The sequence below is a fragment of the Diadema antillarum genome, unplaced genomic scaffold (assembly GCF_040938485.1).
Source record: "Diadema antillarum isolate AM-2024a unplaced genomic scaffold, OU_Dant_1.0 scf00000019, whole genome shotgun sequence".
Taxonomy (NCBI): domain Eukaryota; kingdom Metazoa; phylum Echinodermata; class Echinoidea; order Diadematoida; family Diadematidae; genus Diadema; species Diadema antillarum.
In genome coordinates this window covers 1,054,885-1,074,809 of record NW_027270908.1, presented here as the reverse complement: position 1 = coordinate 1,074,809, position 19,925 = coordinate 1,054,885, and the positions used below count along the sequence as shown (strand labels likewise).

The window sequence follows — 19,925 nt, the reverse complement described above, 5'->3', positions numbered from 1 at the left end:
TGCAATGCAGTCTCCGAAACCCATTTACCCTCCTTCACAAGGTCAGTTAAGAAAACTTAAAGATGCAATCAAGTCATTCTGATTAGGTAATCGTGGGCTGCAGAGATGAAATAAGACTTTCCTGACATTTCAAGGCACTTGCATTCTTTTGGCTTTTTTGTCTCTAGCATTATGACGTTGTCGTAGAGTGCCTTAATTCTCTAACTAAGTGATTATGTATCTCCGAAGGAGACTTTCCCTTTAACAACCATGAGGAGAATTCGATGAGTGTCCTGATTGGCAGAAACCAATGCCAGAATGAATAGAATGGAAGGAAAAGACCACCAGACGAACGAACAGGAAGAAACACACACTAAAATAAGATCGAACCTTGTTCCCGATGTCATAAATCTCACTGTGGTTGCCTAGTTACTAACTATGCATAAAATATACATATATATATCATATATATATATATATATATATATATATATATATATATAGGGTGGGGGAGGAGGTAATCTATAATTATTGGTTGTTACCAGCTTCGTCGTGTGGACAAATCATCCCATGGCACCATAAAAAATTTTCGTAATTGAAACGTGTGCAAAAGTATCAGAGATTCAAGGATGTTTTTTTTTACATGTGCCCATTGGTTTCAAAATATTCAGTTTTTATTTCGCCTTGATGCAAACACTGAGCGTTTTTCGATTCACATGTCACATAATATACACGATACGCATACACGTACACACACACACACACACACACACACACACACTTATATATATATATATATATATATATATGTACATATATATATAATATAAATGAATACATATATATATATATATATAATATAAATAAATACATACATATATATACATACATATATATATATATATATATATATATATATATGTATCTATACATTTATATATATGTATGAACTTTTCTACGTAATGCTAGATGAATGGCTAATCCTAAGCATCTTTGTTTCTCCCTTGGAATTCTCGAATTCAGTGCAGTGGTGGATATAATTGAACATTGCAGTGTGTATATATAAGGACACGATGATAAAACACGCAAGCAGTAGAGGTCCGGTTAATGGAACAACTAAAAGTTAGCATAGTGTTAGCACTTGTGTACAGTATCATACAAACTTGATATCAAAGACGTGTAACCTTGTTCCCTTTTTATTCTCCCTCTCTGCTTTTTTTTTCCACAGAAATGACTATGATGTAATTCCTGCATTGGGGACTGCCCAAAATGGCCTCTCTACGTTTAGAAGTTTGCGCAACAATCATCTTAATAGTCTACAGTGTACCTGCCATCTGTATCCCTGGTAAGTAATACAATCTCTGTTTTCACTGAACGTGGAAAAATCGGTTGTGATTACGCAAGACAAATCAATCTATTTGAAATTACAGCAGTTACAGTTATCTTGAAATCTGCATTCCCATGACACATACGAAAACTGTTCATTCATATACAAACTAAATAGCAGAGGAATTTTGACGACATACAACGTAGCTTTTTGAAAAAGACGAACTAGATGCTTTTAGCTTTGTTTCTTATATTGTTGTTGGTGTGTATGTACTTGTTAAAGTGAATCTAACTTTGATCTGCTTGGTGTTTGCCAAGACTGCCCGGACACCTTTGGGTACGTTTTCATCTCATCTATGAAATATTTTATGTTAATAAATTACAGATTTTTATAAAAAGAAGCACAAACTCCTAGAAAAAAAAATCACATTCAGAACGTATATCAAAAGAGTTTGATTATAAGGCAATGAGTAAATTCACCATAGAGCAATTTTATCTCTAATTTAAAACATTTGTAGAAATTTAAGGGGCAAATATCTCAAAAGCGTTGGGGAGAAAATTCCTGGCTTCGTATAATGAATAGAAAAATTCACTTTTTCGTACATTTCAAATAAAATGTTTAATTTTTCAACTAATTTTTCAATGAGAGAAAATGTCGGCTTCAGATCATGAACAGAAATATACTGTTCATATATTCTACAAAAAAAAAATGGGTTCAACGTTTTATCTTTACCAGTTTAACACTGGGAACACCATTACGGGTGCAACTTTGCACCCTCCAGACCAGTGAGCACCTTCAAAGGTGCAAGATTGCACCTTTCTGGACTGGAAGGATCAAAGTTGCACCGGTAAAGGTGCCCCCAGTGTGAACCTTGTTAAGGGGCAAAGTTGGACCTAGTTTTCATAGAGTGTACAATCCCAAATGAGCGTTCAATTCTTTGCCCTCCGCTGAAACATTGCTTGCGACGATCGCTGAACGATGTACGACAACTTTTAAGACTAACCAAAACAACTCTTGGGATTTTGTAAATATAGCATCTTCAAATGCACTTTCCTTTGAGAAGACATTTTTGTGAAGAATATCAAACCATGGTTTTCCCTTTCTTTGACTGACAATTCACTTTCTTCAAACAATTTTGTTTTTTTATTTCTTGACCTAGAGACGTTTGTTTTCTGGTGTATTTTCATTTTTTTCGAGGCAACCATCTGTAGTCGAGCTTTCTGTATGATGGCAGTCTCCTGACCAGTCTCCTATATTTCGATTTTTTTTTTCATTCTCCGTTAATTGCCTAGATCTAGCGAGTTTGTCGTGATATTGTAAAAAAAAAAAAAAAAAAAAAAATGTGTTGTCCGACGAATTTGCGAATCATAAGTTCAAATCGTTAGTGTAACCATGTTTATTTACAGCGTTAATTCATATCTTATTTTATTCAAATTTTTTTTATGAAGTTCTTCCGTCTAGATGTTTTCATTGCAACTGATTGACAAATTGCCCTACATCGACGTAAATAAGCACTGAATTGATCAGTGTTTTAGTAGTAGCCATGATAAAAAATCATGGGCGTACATACTCGAGCAGGATTCGAACCCACGACCTCCTGATTTACGTCGATGTAGGGCAATTTGTCAATCAGTTGCAATGAAAACATCTAGACGGAAGAACTTCATAAAAAAATTTGAATAACAAAGCAGTACCCGCTGCATGCTATAAGGATTAGAACCAACACTTGCTGTCGGGCGAAAGCTCGGTGGTCTAGTGGAGATGACGCCTGTTCGGTGATCAGGAGGTCGTGGGTTCGAATCCTGCTCGAGTATGTACGCCCATGATTTTTTATCATGGCTACTACTAAAACACTGATCAATTCAGTGCTTATTTACGTCGATGTAGGGCAATTTGTCAATCAGTTGCAATGAAAACATCTAGACGGAAGAACTTCATAAAAAAAATTTGAATAACAAAGCAGTACCCGCTGCATGCTATAAGGATTAGAACCAACACTTGCTGTCGGGCGAAAGCTCGGTGGTCTAGTGGAGATGACGCCTGTTCGGTGATCAGGAGGTCGTGGGTTCGAATCCTGCTCGAGTATGTACGCCCATGATTTTTTATCATGGCTACTACTAAAACACTGATCAATTCAGTGCTTATTTACGTCGATGTAGGGCAATTTGTCAATCAGTTGCAATGAAAACATCTAGACGGAAGAACTTCATAAAAAAATTTGAATAACAAAGCAGTACCCGCTGCATGCTATAAGGATTAGAACCAACACTTGCTGTCGGGCGAAAGCTCGGTGGTCTAGTGGAGATGACGCCTGTACGGTGATCAGGAGGTCGTGGGTTCGAATCCTGCTCGAGTATGTACGCCCATGATTTTTTATCATGGCTACTACTAAAACACTGATCAATTCAGTGCTTATTTACGTCGATGTAGGGCAATTTGTCAATCAGTTGCAATGAAAACATCTAGACGGAAGAACTTCATAAAAAAATTTGAATAACAAAGCAGTACCCGCTGCATGCTATAAGGATTAGAACCAACACTTGCTGTCGGGCGAAAGCTCGGTGGTCTAGTGGAGATGACGCCTGTACGGTGATCAGGAGGTCGTGGGTTCGAATCCTGCTCGAGTATGTACGCCCATGATTTTTTATCATGGCTACTACTAAAACACTGATCAATTCAGTGCTTATTTACGTCGATGTAGGGCAATTTGTCAATCAGTTGCAATGAAAACATCTAGACGGAAGAACTTCATAAAAAAATTTGAATAACAAAGCAGTACCCGCTGCATGCTATAAGGATTAGAACCAACACTTGCTGTCGGGCGAAAGCTCGGTGGTCTAGTGGAGATGACGGTGATCAGGAGGTCGTGGGTTCGAATCCTGCTCGAGTATGTACGCCCATGATTTTTTATCATGGCTACTACTAAAACACTGATCAATTCAGTGCTTACTTACGTCGATGTAGGGCAATTTGTCAATCAGTTGCAATATCTTATTTTGTTGTTATATGTATATCCATCTTTTTACAATCCAATGATGTATTCATCAGAGAAGAAAACAGTCAAATCATTTCAGTATATAAAACGCAGTTGATCTTGTCAGTTCTAATTGTCTTTGTATACCGGTTCTAAGGTGCCTGTCTACATTCTGTTATGTAATACCAACAAAACAAAACAAAAAAAAAACGCTTCTCTTCGTCGACAAAGCAAGAGTCACTCTGCTGTAAAACTTGCAGGCATGGCCTGCTTTCAATCTATTCGACAAATGCAAACAGGTCATCTAATATTACAATTGGGAGGAAAAGTTATGCCGTATGGTGTTTGCGTAATCCCCGGGTGAAATAGCCGTATCTCTGGCATCTCGAAATTTCCTAAGTAATCAAAACTTTCATGTTCGTTTGTGGGTTTTTTTTTTCATCTTTTGTGTGGTCAGCAACGTTCACGTTCTTAAAAAAAAAATTATATCTCGCGCAGCAGCTTCTCAGTCCTAACAATTCCCAGAAAATTGTATAGACGTATACGGGTGGCTGGTACCTGTAGTGTTCACATTTTAAACTACATGGATCTCAACTTCAATGAGCGCCACTGTGTCATTTCTGTGAAATGCAGTCTTATACAAGGTTTTCAGCAGAATTTGAGGAATTCTTTAAAAAGGGCTTGTATCGTAATTGCCGTGATGTAATCGATATGGTCATAGCAGTTTAAATGATATCGTGTGTTTCACAAAATGTAGTGAGCATATTCGACACTCCTCCGTCAGTAAAATTCCCCGGTTTTCATTTTTCAACAAAGAGAACGGTATTAACCTACTTTATATAACTTTATGGGTGTTCCAAACCTATCTTTTGACATGATAACCATGATAACTCAAGGACAGGACCATTGCGCCTTTCCTTACAGCGTGGAGAAAGGTCTAATGATTAATGTAATATTTCATTCTATGCAGGGATCGAATTGTGTAAGGTTTTTTTTTTCATCTAATCATTTCGCTGTACCATGAAATATCCCTGAAAATTTTTTTGTCCATAAACCCATATATATATGAGAAGTCAAGAACGACAAAGGGAGGGGGGATAACGAAGACAATAAAATCATGCTTTGAAAATAGTTACTGATTCTATAATTTTATTTGTCGATGTTGCTGGTAGTGAAGACTCCAGATTTGTCTATGCTGGTCGAATGCAAAATGCAGAATAATGCTGTTTATACAGAGTCCTGTATGGAGACGGTAGAGGCCAATGGAAGGGATTTTTCTGAGTAACTGCTTTAGACACAACCATAATATACTCTGTATTCAATAGAAAAGCCATGCTGACGAACCCATATGTGTTTCTGTGCTTTGTATAATAACCTTAGTCCATGATGGGAAGTTTTACACTCAACACAGCAACACCTGTTTGTGTGCAAACCGTTTCCGTTGCTATCCATTATTGAGCAGATTTTAACTTTGCATTTTCGAAAGTTGAGGCACTGCATCTTTTACTGCAGGCAAAGGAAAAGCTTTTCCCGTACATGTACATTACAAGCCTCATCTTCTCACACTTTATGTTTCATTGAAATGGAGTTGATGTACCACCCTTGTGGCGTGTTCTATGTTTGCGAATATACATATACATATACATTTTATATATATTTCAATTTCAATTTCAATTTATTTTCGTATTTCTCTATGGAAAATACATGGTATATAACAAAATATAATACAGAATGTCCAGCTTGGATATATACATGAAGAAATAGATATACAAAAGTAATACATAACGGTCGATGTGTCATTTTCAATCAAAGTAAAGGATGCGAAGAGAAATACGATGGAACCTACTAAAAAGCAAAGCTTGTTGAGTGTAGAGTCCCAACAAAAGCCTAGTGAGGGGAACAGGATGAGGAGCACGGGTACAATTAAGACCAAAAGTAAGGATAAACAAAAGAGAATGACTATTTCTCGGGGCACAGAAGATTCTTCTCGCATGTATTACTATGTGTGTGATAAATGAGAACAAGTAACCACATGCTGCACACTATAGCAGTTGTTCTAATAGCAATTTTGACATAGGAGTGATAATGACGTGAATACTTAAGTACTATATAATTTTAGGGTTTAAACATTCCGACTTCCATAGACACGGGGAAAGATTTGAAAAATGGAGAACATGAATCAATTGCAATTCCTATATGTGATATACCAGCCAGCTGCAATGTATAAATGTATGTGTATTATATGTATAAATATATACATACACGTGAAAACTTATTCTATAGCCAGAAATTAAGATTGCATGCATCGCTACAAGAATTTGCCACAGAAGAGGTTCCAAATTCTTTAGATTTTTATATGAGCCTTTTTTTATTTCGGAATAACTGACAATAGATTTTCAAGAATCGCTATTTCCAAAGTTTTAAACCCAGTGTTTGGTGGCAGCTAAACTTCTTAATACCTCCTTTTACACAGCGTCTATCTACCCTACGGATCCCGTCATCCGAGTGGGCGGATCCCTGAATCTCTCGTGTACCCTAGACCCCCAAGCCACCAATCACACCTCCGAATCTATAGTCTGGATGAAAGGATCCACCCTCATCCCCACTGAGCGGTACGCCACGCCCAATGCTTCCATCTCTCAGCTACGCCTCAGCGACGTTTCTACGACGGACGCGGGAAAGTATTACTGCAAGTTTTCCAAAGACGAGTGGGGAGCGAAACGGGGAGTTCATGTCTTCGTTGGACGTAAGCTAGATTCATTTTCCTCCAACAAACTTTCATCAAGGAATTGTGTATATTCTGAACCACTTAAACTGTCAAGCATTTCTTGAAGCTCATAGTGCCTCCAAGAATGCTAAAATACAATAACGAAGAAGGAGAAAAATCAAGACCAATCAGAACATGAAAATGTGATAGATGTATTTACACCATTTACCAAACTTTGTTTTAGTCGTTTTATTATTTATCAAAGCACTCTTAATGAAATAAATGAAACCGTGTCTGTTTGCTTGTCGACGTATTTTCGCCTTTCACGGGGGGATTTAAGGAATTGTTACAGTTCACAGTGTTTTGACTACGGACATTTCATATCTTGATAATGGCGCCTTTGAAACTGACCAGCATATACTTGTGTTCCTTCAGAGATCACGATGTTTGTTAGCGGCAGGCATTGCGTGTTGAAACGAGATACAAGAGACTGCGCCGTAAACATGTCGTAAACAGTGTCAACTGTTCTGAAATGATTAGGTTGATGCCCATATAAACCAAACTAACAAACACTCATAAAACATAATCCTATCTCAAATACCATATCGAATGTCAAAATAAGTAGCCGTGCCTTGACTGCACGTAGATAGTCTTTATAACAAAAATAAGTCCACACAATCACTCAGCTTGACTAACATGATGACAAAGTTATCATTGTTGCTCACACACAAATAAACACAAATATGTGAATTATATACATAATTACATAGACGACTCTCCCCCTCCCTCTCTCCTGTAGTGCGGAACGCGACGTATAGTAGGTGATGTTCCCATAGAATGATCGAAAATATAATGATGAAAGTAAAAATATTGATAAGTAAAACATGTTAACACCAAGTAAGAAGTTAATTGACACAGACATTTACATTCTTTATATATATATAATTCAAACTGACAAAATCGAACGGATTAGAGTTACGTTTAGTTTAGGCAATGACAAGAAGACGTACATCACAATAACAGAAAGATTGTCATCAATGTTTGTCTCTTCTCCTGCCACGTGACTATGAAGGCTCCCCAGTGTCCGTGGAAAACGTGACATGTGAGGCCACAAGTCCGACAGATTTCTGGTGTAAGTGGGACCACCGCCACGAGACCTCTAATCTGGCCGTAACGTACACGGTCAGATTCCGAACCGACACCTAGTGAGTATACTCATTAACATTTGGATCTTAAAACAGAGAGAGAAAAAAAAAAATAGTCATAGATGAAGTACTTTTCTTGTTGTATAGTCGCACTTCTGCGTTATTGTTATTACTTCAAAGACGTGTAAGTAATCAACGTGTATACACAAACACTCTGAAATTAAACCTTTGATAAAGAACAGAAAATGTAATTTCACTTCGTTTCTCTTTTGTTTATGTTTCACATTGCAAAATAAATACGCTTAGGCCTATATATACACATTACAAGCACACAATAACCGTGACCACAAATATTCAATAAAAGACAGTACTTAACCAATAAGAGATTGTGAAATCATACTCCACGAAGAGAATTTAGTACATCCATAAATTGTGTGAGTGTGCATGACATGATTATTATAGCTTTGACTGGTAACTATGTCGTTCGTTCAAAATACAGCTTTACTATCTCCCATTTTCAACCATAAATTCCCTCCATGCTTCGAACATTGCATATTTTTTATTTAAAATATCATCATAATTCATATTTACGTGTAATATTACTTATTACATATATTTTTCATAATCACAACGTTTCAATATTGTATACTATGTTTATTCCACTTTGTTTACATTAAGTGTATGCTATTCTGTTTTGTCGAGAAATGAAATAGAATTTGATTCGAATTCAATTAAATCTGAAGAATAATTGTAAAACGCGCTTGAGAACACACCGGTGAAAAGCAATGGATCAAAGCTTGTATGTATGCTTGATTCTATGTTTTTCTCTTTTCCCAGCTGGAAAGGACACAGTGTCCCACAGCGTGAGAAACACAGTGTGAACACAGTGTGAATCGTCAATTCACAATGTGACACAGATCATTACCATGTGAACATAGGCGCCGGAAGTGGGGGGGCAGGGGGGGCGGCCGCCCCCCCAATCCAAAAAGTGGGGGGGCAAAACGCATTTTTGCCCCCCCAAAAAGCCCCCCCCCCCAAAAAAAAAAAAGAAAAAAGAAAAAAAATAATGATAAAATATGAATAAAAGGGGAAAAATTGGCTACAAACGGCAGCTTTTGGACTGTAAAATGTCAAAATTTTCAAGCTCGCTCGCTTCTCTCGCTCGCATCCAGCAGTTGAGCCCGGTGCGCCTCCCCCTTAATTTCTAAAGCGAAAAATATAGCTACGACGATAGTTGTTGGACTCTAGAATGTCAAAATTTTCAAGCTCGCTCGCTGCGCTCGCTCGCATTGAATCGTTATGCCATTCTCCTAATGTTGCTGACAGTAATTGCCAGTAGTTGCGCCCGATGCCCCCACCCATATTTCCAAAGCGAAAGATAAATATAGCTATAAACGGGAGTTTTGGGACTGTAAAATGTCAAAATTTTCAAGCTCGCTCGCTTCGCTCGCTCGCATTGAATCGTTATGCCACTCTCCTAATGTTGCTGCCAGTAATTGCCAGCAGTTGCGCCCGATGCCCCCCTTAATTTCCAAAGCGAAAGGTATAGTTACAAACGGGAGTTTTGGGACTGTAACATGTTAAAATTTTCAAGCTCGCTCGCTTCGCTCGCTCGCATTGAATCATTATGCCACTCTCCTAACGTTGCTGCCAGTAATTGCCAGCAGTTTTGCCCGATGCCCCCCCCCCCTTAATTTCCAAAGCGAAAGATATAGCTACAAATGGGAGTTGTGGGACTGTAAAATGTCAAAATTCTCAAGCTCGCTCGCTTTGCTCGCTCGCATTGAATCGTTATGCCATTCTCCTAATGTTGCTACCAGTACTTGCCAGCAGTTGCGCCCGATGCGCCGCCCCATTAATTTCCAAAGTGAAAGATATAGCTACAAACCCCAGTTTGGGGACTGTAGAATGTCAAAATTTTCAAGCTTGCTCGATTCGCTCGCTCGCATTGAATCGTTATGCCATTCTCCTAATGTTGCTGCCAATAATTGCCAGCAGTTGCGCCCGATGCGCCCCCATTTATTTCCAAAGCGAAATATATAGCTACAATTAAAACTCCAGTTTTGGAACTGTAGAATATCAAAATTTCAAGCTCGCTCGCTTCGCTCGCTCGCATTTTATTGTTATGCCATTACCTTATGTTGCTGACAGTATATAATTTGTCGATCGTTTCACACCGTCATTTCATAATCCATGTAAGGAAAATTTACAATGTTCCTCAATGACTGCGTTGTTGAATGTATCACATTCCGTAAAGTATTGTAGTCCCATTATTGCTCACGCACACACGCACAAGCATACAGACCGTCAAAATTACTTTATGGTTCCCCCCCCCCATGTTTCGACCCACCGTACGCCACTTCACACACACACACACACACACACACACACACACACATATATGTGTATATATATATATATATATATACATATATATACATATATATAATAGATGTGTGCTCTGTGAAAGCCAAACCACAGTGTGAAATCATCTCCACACTGTTACATTCGAGTGTTTTCACAGTCGACTATGTGATCACACTGTAAACACACTGTGGGACACTGTGTTCTTTCGAGTAGGGTTGTCATCTCGTATTTGCTCTATTTCCTATTTTGAAACAAAAGCAAACTCTATACTAAAGATTTGTGTGCACATTTCCCATATTGGTTTGTTCTTTTTCTACTTTTCTCTTGTTCAATGTATTAAAGCTCTAACTGGACCATCTGTCAGACAATGAGCGCCAGTCGCCATGAATGTACGTGCAACAGCGAGTCCTTCACCGACCTGTACGTGCGCATAGAAACGAAGAATGTGCTCGGGACGGAGTACCGCGAACTTTCGTACCGCTTCGACGAAATCGGTAGGAGTTCCTCATTTACACCCAGGATGACATTGGGGTTGAAGGGTGGAGAAAATGACGTACGTGCAAATGTATCCGCCTCGTGATGCTTGAATATTCCACAACTTTAAGTATCCTGCAGGTCAACCCTTTAGATCCAGTGTCACAGTAATTCTGGAATTCAACCTAGAAGAATGGAAGCTACAATTAAGGATAATATACAAATGATGCACAGGATAGAGTGTGTTAGTGAAGGTGCGGCGCGCTCGAGAGTATTGACAATGGTGCGACATGCACGAGGCGCAGCCGAGTGCATGTTTGCAACCGTGACTCATTTCAGCGCTTCCAATTGGCTACATTCTTGAACCCATTTTATAATGCATTTTAATTGTCGAGCCCGCACTGCATACTGTAAACAAAGATAAAAAACAAAACCAGATGACTTTGAAAAAAAAATAGTGACAGTTTGTTTCCAAGCTTTCCTAACATTCTTTTCAAATAGGCCAACACATGTACTATATCAAAGTGCTGTAGAAGTTTTAGCGAAATAAGAATAATAATCAGCAGTTGGGTTTGTGTTGTTGTTGTTGTTGTTGTTGTTGTTGTTGTTGTTGTTGTTGTTGTTGTGGTTGTTGAAATTATAACATCCAGAAGTAAGGACAAGGCGCAGATACCGAATTCCTGAATATCAGCGACCCTCACAATGTCTACCTGACGCTTCAGCTGGTACGAAATCTATTGAAACTTTCTCAAATGTATATGGTTCTTATCATTGATTGCATTGTGTGTTTGTTTATCGTTCCAGTTCGCCCAGCACCTCCGCAAAACCTAAGTGTTACCACCCTACACCCTCACTGTCTGGACGTGTCGTGGCAGAGTCCTAAACATTGGCAGAAAACATTTAACGAGTTTTATCTGCTCTATCGCCTTCAGTACCGACTGGTGGACGATTTCGACGCTGGTACGAATATCGAGGTTGGTTGATATTAATATTCTTCGTTGTTGATTTTTCCCCCTTTCTTCGTCTTTTTCTTTGGTCATGTAGAAATTCAAATGTACGTCTTTGAAGTTTAGTGTAGAAGTATATTCACAGATTATATACTCCTGCCAGATTTATTGAGCTCGTTAATATGAGAACTATGACACACTATACTCAGACTAAAAATAAAATCTACAATGACCCAAGGACGAGGATATACAGTCATTTTTATTAAAGAGCGCATTAAGATTTGGTAGTATAGAGGTAATATAATAATATATGGTGGTATAATCAGTTGGAAGGGTGATTTGAGCCCTGAATTTCGATGCCTTATACCCCAACTCCACAGATATTTTTTTTTTTATTGTTATGTTTGTTTGTTCTTAATTTGCTTCTGGCCACTTACCGAATGTATCGGATCGCAGTTTGATGAATCCAACTTGTGTTGGTCTACTATCAGGTCAGCGTTAGACAAGTAGGGCTTTGATCAGATGATGATCACGCGCGACATGTCTGACACTGACCTGATACGACTCCATCCGATACACTTTGATTGGTAACCGGACTGAACAAACTTTGCTTTCGACGAGTGATTGATGGAAAAATAAAAAAGAAAATCTCTCAGTGGAATGGGGGTGTAAGCTGTGCTTGTGCTCTAAACTTCGTTTTATTCAAGTTAAGTTATGTCCAACAATGTGACCATTCTCCATTCGCAATGATGGAAGATGATTTACATAGTCGTTGATCCCCTGAGCTCCTTTCATCTACTTTACTTGACACTTGTTATGTTGTTGTTTGTATCTTCTCGAAAAGGACATATACACCACGGAGAAGCAATTATGCGGCCTCAGATCATTCGCACAATATGAGGTGAAGGTTTCTAGTAATTACTTCCTCAACGCGAACGGTCTATGGAGTGCCTGGTCAACACCAGTAATAAGGAGAACTGTCACTACTGGTAAGTTCTTTGCACACACCTTATGTTTCATCTATTCCGATGTCACATAACACACAGAGAAGTAACCGCTATACCGTATGTTCCCCCAAAATGACAACGGGACCCTCGTCAATGATAGCTTTAACAGTAGTGAATCAATCCAAATACAATTTGGGGGTATGAAACTATAACTTATTGCCCACATCTTACAGAAAACCCCATCCGATTTGCTTCAGTGGTCAAAGGGAAATGTCGATCTTTGTAGAGCGTGCCAGGAATCCCTTCGCTCCAGGTTCTGTCCATTGTGTTCACACCGTACAAAAAACAAAGAACATCCAATATGCTATTAACTTGGAAGAAACAGACCCATGACATGCTTAACAACGATCCCCATTTCTCTGTGACCACTTAACCAAATTGGATGGGGTTTATTGTAGTATAGAGGTAAGATGTTATACGTTTAGAGTCTGAAATATCATTCAGAAAGTTTAATCATATTGAAAGTTATCAATGCGGAAATGCCATTATTATTTTTTTTTTCTTTGGAGGGGGGAGCATACTGTCGTTTTCTGCCACCAAGGCTCAAAGCAAGAATCCGCCCATCTTTAAGATAGGCTTGCCAATATGATTTACTGAATGGTAAGTCACTGATTTTGAAAATAAAAGGTCTTGAAATTGTATTGTATACCTCATTGACTTATTTGACGGGTGTTTTTTAATGAATTGTAAAGATTTTGATCCATATAATCGTTTCCCTTTTAAAGTATGTTGGACCAAAAAGTATTTGCAAATGTTCTTCTACTTCATAGAAATATACTGTCCAGAGTAAAAATAATAATAATGATAATAATAATAATAATAATAATGATAATAATAATGATAAGGGAGAGAGAAAATAGACAATAAATCAAAAGCGGTCTACATGAACAATAAACATAACAACTGAGAATTTTGATCATTATTCACGTGGAATTGTAATGATCAATATCACATAGATTACATGATACTTATCTATTCAAAAATGGGTTCATTCTTTCATATGACATGATAACTGCAATTGAAGTCCATGCCTTGCTATATCATAGTTACTTGTAGTAGGCCTATCCCATCATTACCACACATATCCTGTTTATAATGAGTATTTATTGTATGTGGAATAAATTTCCTGTCTTTTTGCAATAATCGTTCATTCAATGCTTTATAGCAATTATTGCTATTGAGCATTGAACAATCATATAAATCAATTCTCGTAAAGTTAGTTCAAGTACTCTGTTTATATTTCTCTTTCCCTTCTTTATTATATCGTGTCCTAATGTATCGTCATGTATGCCAGTCTGTGTGTATTAAAAGTATTGCACGTTTATGTGTATGAGGCTGCTTCCAACTAGCCGGTGAACTTTTGTAGTGGCCCAACATTTATGATGCACCGATTGTATCGTAAAATAGATCATTTTAGGATCAATGTCAGAAGTGAGGTCTGAAAACGTTGTCTGGCAAACGCTACGCGTCGAGCCGTCTTGCGGTTGCTGTCAAATAAAGATTTAAAAGAAATTATAAACAACTTTGCCATATTTTTCGATTACTTCTTTATTTCTCGTTAACTTGGCAGTCCCAACAGGGTCACCACAGAATCTCACGCTGGCCGTGACGGCAGAGAATCCTAGCTGGGTGTTGGCCACTTGGATGCCTGTAGACCCCACCGACGCCAATGGCATCGTGTCGGGCTACGGTATTTACTCCTGTATGGTCAACGATTCTCGGCCACTTACGCAGATGGAGCAGACATTAGCAACCAGCGAATCTGAGACTCTTTGGATCAGCGATCTGTGTATTGGTAAGGCGTTGAATATTAGACACGCTGGCATACTTGATAAGATTGGGCGAGTAGAGTATTCATGGATTCCATCAAGACACATGTACTCTGCATAATACATTTTATTAAAATTATATTTTGGGAAAAAACTATCCTCTAATGATTGGCTGAAATAGCCTCACTTTGATATATATATATATATATATATATATATATATATATATATATACATATACATGTATATGTATATATGTATTTTCAACTATTTCACACTGTCAGCATATTTGACATTCCATGGTGGACCCTATACTATTCGGAAAATGACGTCATTTCTAATGATATTTTCCAAATAGGTAGTACACTATTTGTGAAATTATATGTAAAAGCTATGCCTGTGCCCATAGCGTTGACCAGAAACTTTCAAGACAGAGTATATTTATATGCCATCGTCTAAACATAATCTGAGTTGCTGTGCATTCGCACTTGCTAATAAATGAAATGAAATTAAATTAAATGAAAGGTCATGAAGGTAGTCACATTGATTGACTCTAAAGTGATTTACTGTAGCAAATGGTTTATAAGGGGGTCGTTCTCCATTTTGAACGCGTAACGTCAAAAACAAATTTACATCTGTAATGTCTCACGTCTACTACGCACTCATACAATTTTTTTTCCAAGGGATTGCAATCTTCTTCATAGAGTTTGAACGTGAGTATACTGGTTTTTACCGGAACTAACTCTCATCCTGTCGTACACCACAATCAAAATACAACTACAGAAAACGTCACGGATCACTACTTCAACGCCACTCTCTACGATACCAACGAAAACACATTTTCGTTCACGCTCCTACACATGGATTATGGAAGCAACTACTTAGTCTGGGGCACTGCAATGAACGCGGCTGGAGAAGGACCGCCTTCAAGACCAACTCCTATATCTGTCCCTGAACCTCAAGGTTGGCAATCTCTTTTCCTTATGCCTTTTTACTCTCGATTTCTGTGAAATCATTAACAATGGTATTCATTGTTAATACTACTGTGTAACTGAATCAGGAGGTCTTGGCTAGGATGCGGGTAGTCCATTCATTGTCATAAATATAAGTGGTAATCGTACCAAAGTAAATTGATATTGATTGCATCTAGATGAATCACAACACATCTCTTGTCTCAGTTGGTAAAAACGTGTATGTAATGCGTAAACATTAATCATTCAATAAGATGTTTTTGTATTAAGGTAAAACATGGAAATATAACAGATTGACAATATTTTTTAGAATATAGATCAATTACGATTATATGGTTTATTCTCCATCAAGGAGTATAAACGGTACCCAGTAGGATGAGAATGTTTATGTTGGTTGATCAGCATGAGAGCTCCTAGCAAATGGCGACTGGCTGGAATGCTCCCCAAGGAGTGAAGAGTGAGCACTGTCAGTGCTGGTTGGAAATAATGTATATCGTGAACGGGGAAACAATAGTCTGTAAATGCTCTGCAAAATAACTAGCTAATCATTACTATCTTTAATCGTATTGCTATAATCATTATTATTGTAATCATTATTATTATCATTACTATCATCATTATGATCATCATTATTATCATTGTTATATCATTATTTGTTGTTATTATCATTATCATTAAATCATTGTGATCATTATCATTATTATTGTCGTTATCATTACTATCATCATTAAAATTCTTTCAATTATGGTTCTCTTCAGCGGAACCTGGGAGACGATCGAGCGTCGTCATCGTGGCGGTGATCACGGTGTGTCAAATCACCTTCGTCCTCGGCCTCTGCGTCTTCTGCTGGCTCACCGACTACGACCTCTTCAAGCGCAGTCGTAGAGTGCCGCAACCGTACATACCATCCGATGTCCTTTCGATGAAGGTATGGATGTCTGCGGTCTCCTAGGAAATCAATGGAGGGCTTTCCTCAGAACTGTTTCCAAAAAGTTTTTGGCCCTCAGTCGTAAGACGGTGATGTCGTCTCCGAATGAAAGTTGACTGATGTAATTCCAACTACAGCCAAGCGCTAATTGAAACACTAACATCACAGGGGTTTTTTCCATGAAGTATTTACGTGTGTTTTTTTCTTTATGACTCAAAAAGGAAACACCGCCCTTTGCATTCCTCAACCAATAACATAGAATCTCCTTATTGTCATATTTATTTGGCACAATACGCATCAATGCCAAACGCCATCTAATCAAAGCATATTAGATGGTCAAAGTTTACAGACAAGTCCACAAACTCTTGAGGGGGTGGGGCTTTTCACATAGATATTGACTGATAATTTCAGGACTAATTACGAACAAGGTGTGATTGAATTTATGGTGGATTTGTTGCAGTATGCCCTACATTTTTTTCTAGACCTATGTAGCTCATGTTATGTTCATGGGGGATTAATGGCATTTTTCATTCTGGCGGTAGAAGTACTTTTATTTTCTGACGTCGACATTAATGACGACACTGAGGTGTTTGTCATTGTGTCCTATTCATTGATGCACCGAATTACATAATCCCTCTTTCCAATCGTAGCACTGTGTAAGCAAGTTAATCTATACCAAACCTTCCGTACTCTACCACTTCTGTCCATGCAGCATGAAACACTGAAGCCCAAGGCTTCGCGACCAGCGGAGTTCTTCGATGAAATCCGGAAATACCCGTCGGACAAGACCGTGTCCGACAAGGAGCCTCTGGACAAACCGTCAACAGTCACCAACAGCGGAGGGTCGAGCGTGGATCACGGGTTCTACGACATGCAGAGTAGCAGTGGAGGAAGCGGTTCCCAGTACGTGTGCAACTCTTCGCAGTACAACCCTGTCTCTACCATCCGATGCAACGCTCCTTTGTGTGATCCCAAAATCAACGCGTCGGTAACGAGCAATGACGCCGGCTACTCCGTTCCTTGTCCTTTCGCGAGACTCGATTCCGGAGGCAAGCCGCTCCTGCGGAGATGCGACGACTACGAAGTGGACAGTCACGGATACATTAATCCGAACGAAGTCGAGGCGGTGGTCATGAGCAGACAGACCTCGGACGAATCCGACTGCGAACAGCCACCGCATGCTAATCTCATGTCCATCGTCAGCGTGAATGCTGATTCAGACCAAAGCAAAATGCCCACCGCACTGGCATTGCATAGTGATCAAGGATTCGGCAGCGCGGACAGCGACGGGGATTCCCGCCAGGCGAGTCCCACAGTGATGATCCCCCAGTCGTTCCTGGACCTCCGTCAAACCATGAGAGAAACAGAAAAGTTGACCGTGGCGCCTGGGAAGGAATGCAGGGCAGAATGTTTCAGTTCACCTGATCGTGAAGGGTCGCCTTGCAGTGCCAGACTAAATTGTAAGGGATGGTCTCCGCATTACGACGACGTTCGACTACCTGCTACTTCCCACGGCCGCAGGAAGTCTGCTTCATCAAGTAAAAGCTCTGGATGTGAAAGCGACGGGTTTCCTGGATACATGTTGATGGCTACCATGGAGGAGACCAATATTGATTATGGTTATGTAGTCCATGATCCTACGGTGGCTGCGTCAGAACCTGATGTCGAGAAACGTGAGGAAGGGCGGAATGCACATGAAGGAGACAGGAAGCACAGAATGACTTACGACATCGAAGACGTCAATGAACACGAATCCATTGGCTACGACGACCCTGTGATGAACTCAAGAGACGATTCCGTTTTCAGCGAACACCCTTGCGGAGCGTCATCTACGGTGGAAGGGGACATGCAGAGAACTGCTGGCTCAAAGTGGATATCAATTTCCCAACCGTCCTCATCGTCACCGTGTTCGTCTACCGCGTCATCCCCTATGTCTGTAAATTCTCTCAGTTTTATGGATGGGGAGAGTCCGGAAGTTTTTCTGGACACTGCTCCTTCGCAGGACCACGGTTGTCTCCCACTGAAGTGGTCTTCAGGATATGTATCACATCATGAGGTCTTTGAAATGTGCAAACCACCAGATGTTCGCGGAAAATCGGATGAACCCGACTATAATTGTATACAGTATTCTCAAATCAAGTTCCTTGACCCAGAACTTGGGTATGTGAGCAACGTCGTGTTCTCGTGAAATCAGTGCAGTCATGCAGGGACAGATTTATCTAACGTCCTTTACCTACCAGATGGTACCTATCCACATCCTCCTCGGTACCATAGATCTGATATTAAACCATATTTCATTCCAGGAAAAGACATTCTGTGAGCAGCGTTCTTCAGCAAAGATATCGGGATATACCTCATTGTGGGGAAATGCAAATACCTGTGTGTGTGGATGGTATTCGGGTCATACCTCGATAGCCCGTTACAATTCTTCTTCACAGTGATTGGGACAAAAAAAGTATTTTACTTTTACCCAAGAGCACATGCACTAAGAGACAGTTAATTAGCGAATAGAAATGATGCGGTCAATGTCATGTCATTATTTATGAGGAAAGTGGTTCTTGTTGGTTGTTGTTGTGGTTTTTTTTGTTTTTTTTTTTTTTTGGGGGGGGGGGGAGGGCACCAGACGACATATATGTTTAAAAAAAAAATATGTTGGCATTGTCTGTGTAATTATGTTTCAGATGTTACAGCTGTGGTAGAAAAGATTAAAAACCATACCTAGCTGGTAGGTTGTTTACTTTAGGCTTCCGAAAAATACGCCCATGTTCTCCGTCCTCCTTGTGCACAGCAGAGTTAATTGGCGCTGGTCCATACGTGGGAATATATACAATATACGCACTCGTAATGAAATACAGCGTTCATAAACTATGCAAAGAATATGAAAAGATGAAATATGCAAGGAAATACTAAATGCTGTCACTTCTTTTTATAAGACGCCTTCGTTAAACGTAAATGAACAACAAAAATACTCAGGAAATGATACGTTCTATGCCTATTATGAGAGAGCGATTTGTTATAAAATGGGGCACAAGTATTTTCACTCAAAGTGTTATCTTTTTCCTTGCTCAATTTTCCACTAATATATATAAAGTACATAGATTACAAGAACAGGAACTGCTGATAATGACAGATCAGAGAGTGAGTATTTCAGTCCGGGAATGTGCTTATGTGTTCTCAGAGGATGCGTTATATACTTGTCTCCTATGCACATTCATAAACATACCAACTAACTGGTTGTAAGACTATTCAATATGACAATTATGAGTGCATCAAAATGAAATGGTATAATACAGCTGATTAATTATCTTATTATGTTATTTGTTTTATAAT

At 39.0% G+C, this 19,925-nt stretch overlaps 1 protein-coding gene across 1 annotated transcript in view; it reads left to right on the top strand.

Annotated features, from left to right (window-relative positions):
- Nucleotides 1-18,783, top strand: part of LOC139728465 (uncharacterized) — a 29,192-nt gene extending 10,409 nt beyond the window's left edge. The window contains exons 2-11 of the mRNA XM_071639408.1: nucleotides 6,754-7,026; nucleotides 8,060-8,192; nucleotides 8,970-9,020; nucleotides 10,842-10,993; nucleotides 11,778-11,947; nucleotides 12,765-12,909; nucleotides 14,498-14,722; nucleotides 15,480-15,659; nucleotides 16,426-16,595; nucleotides 17,308-18,783. Coding sequence (XP_071495509.1) covers nucleotides 6,754-7,026; nucleotides 8,060-8,192; nucleotides 8,970-9,020; nucleotides 10,842-10,993; nucleotides 11,778-11,947; nucleotides 12,765-12,909; nucleotides 14,498-14,722; nucleotides 15,480-15,659; nucleotides 16,426-16,595; nucleotides 17,308-18,783 — 2,975 coding nt within the window. The remainder of the gene's footprint in view (nucleotides 1-6,753; nucleotides 7,027-8,059; nucleotides 8,193-8,969; nucleotides 9,021-10,841; nucleotides 10,994-11,777; nucleotides 11,948-12,764; nucleotides 12,910-14,497; nucleotides 14,723-15,479; nucleotides 15,660-16,425; nucleotides 16,596-17,307) is intronic.
- The last annotated feature ends 1,142 nt before the right edge of the window (nucleotides 18,784-19,925 follow it).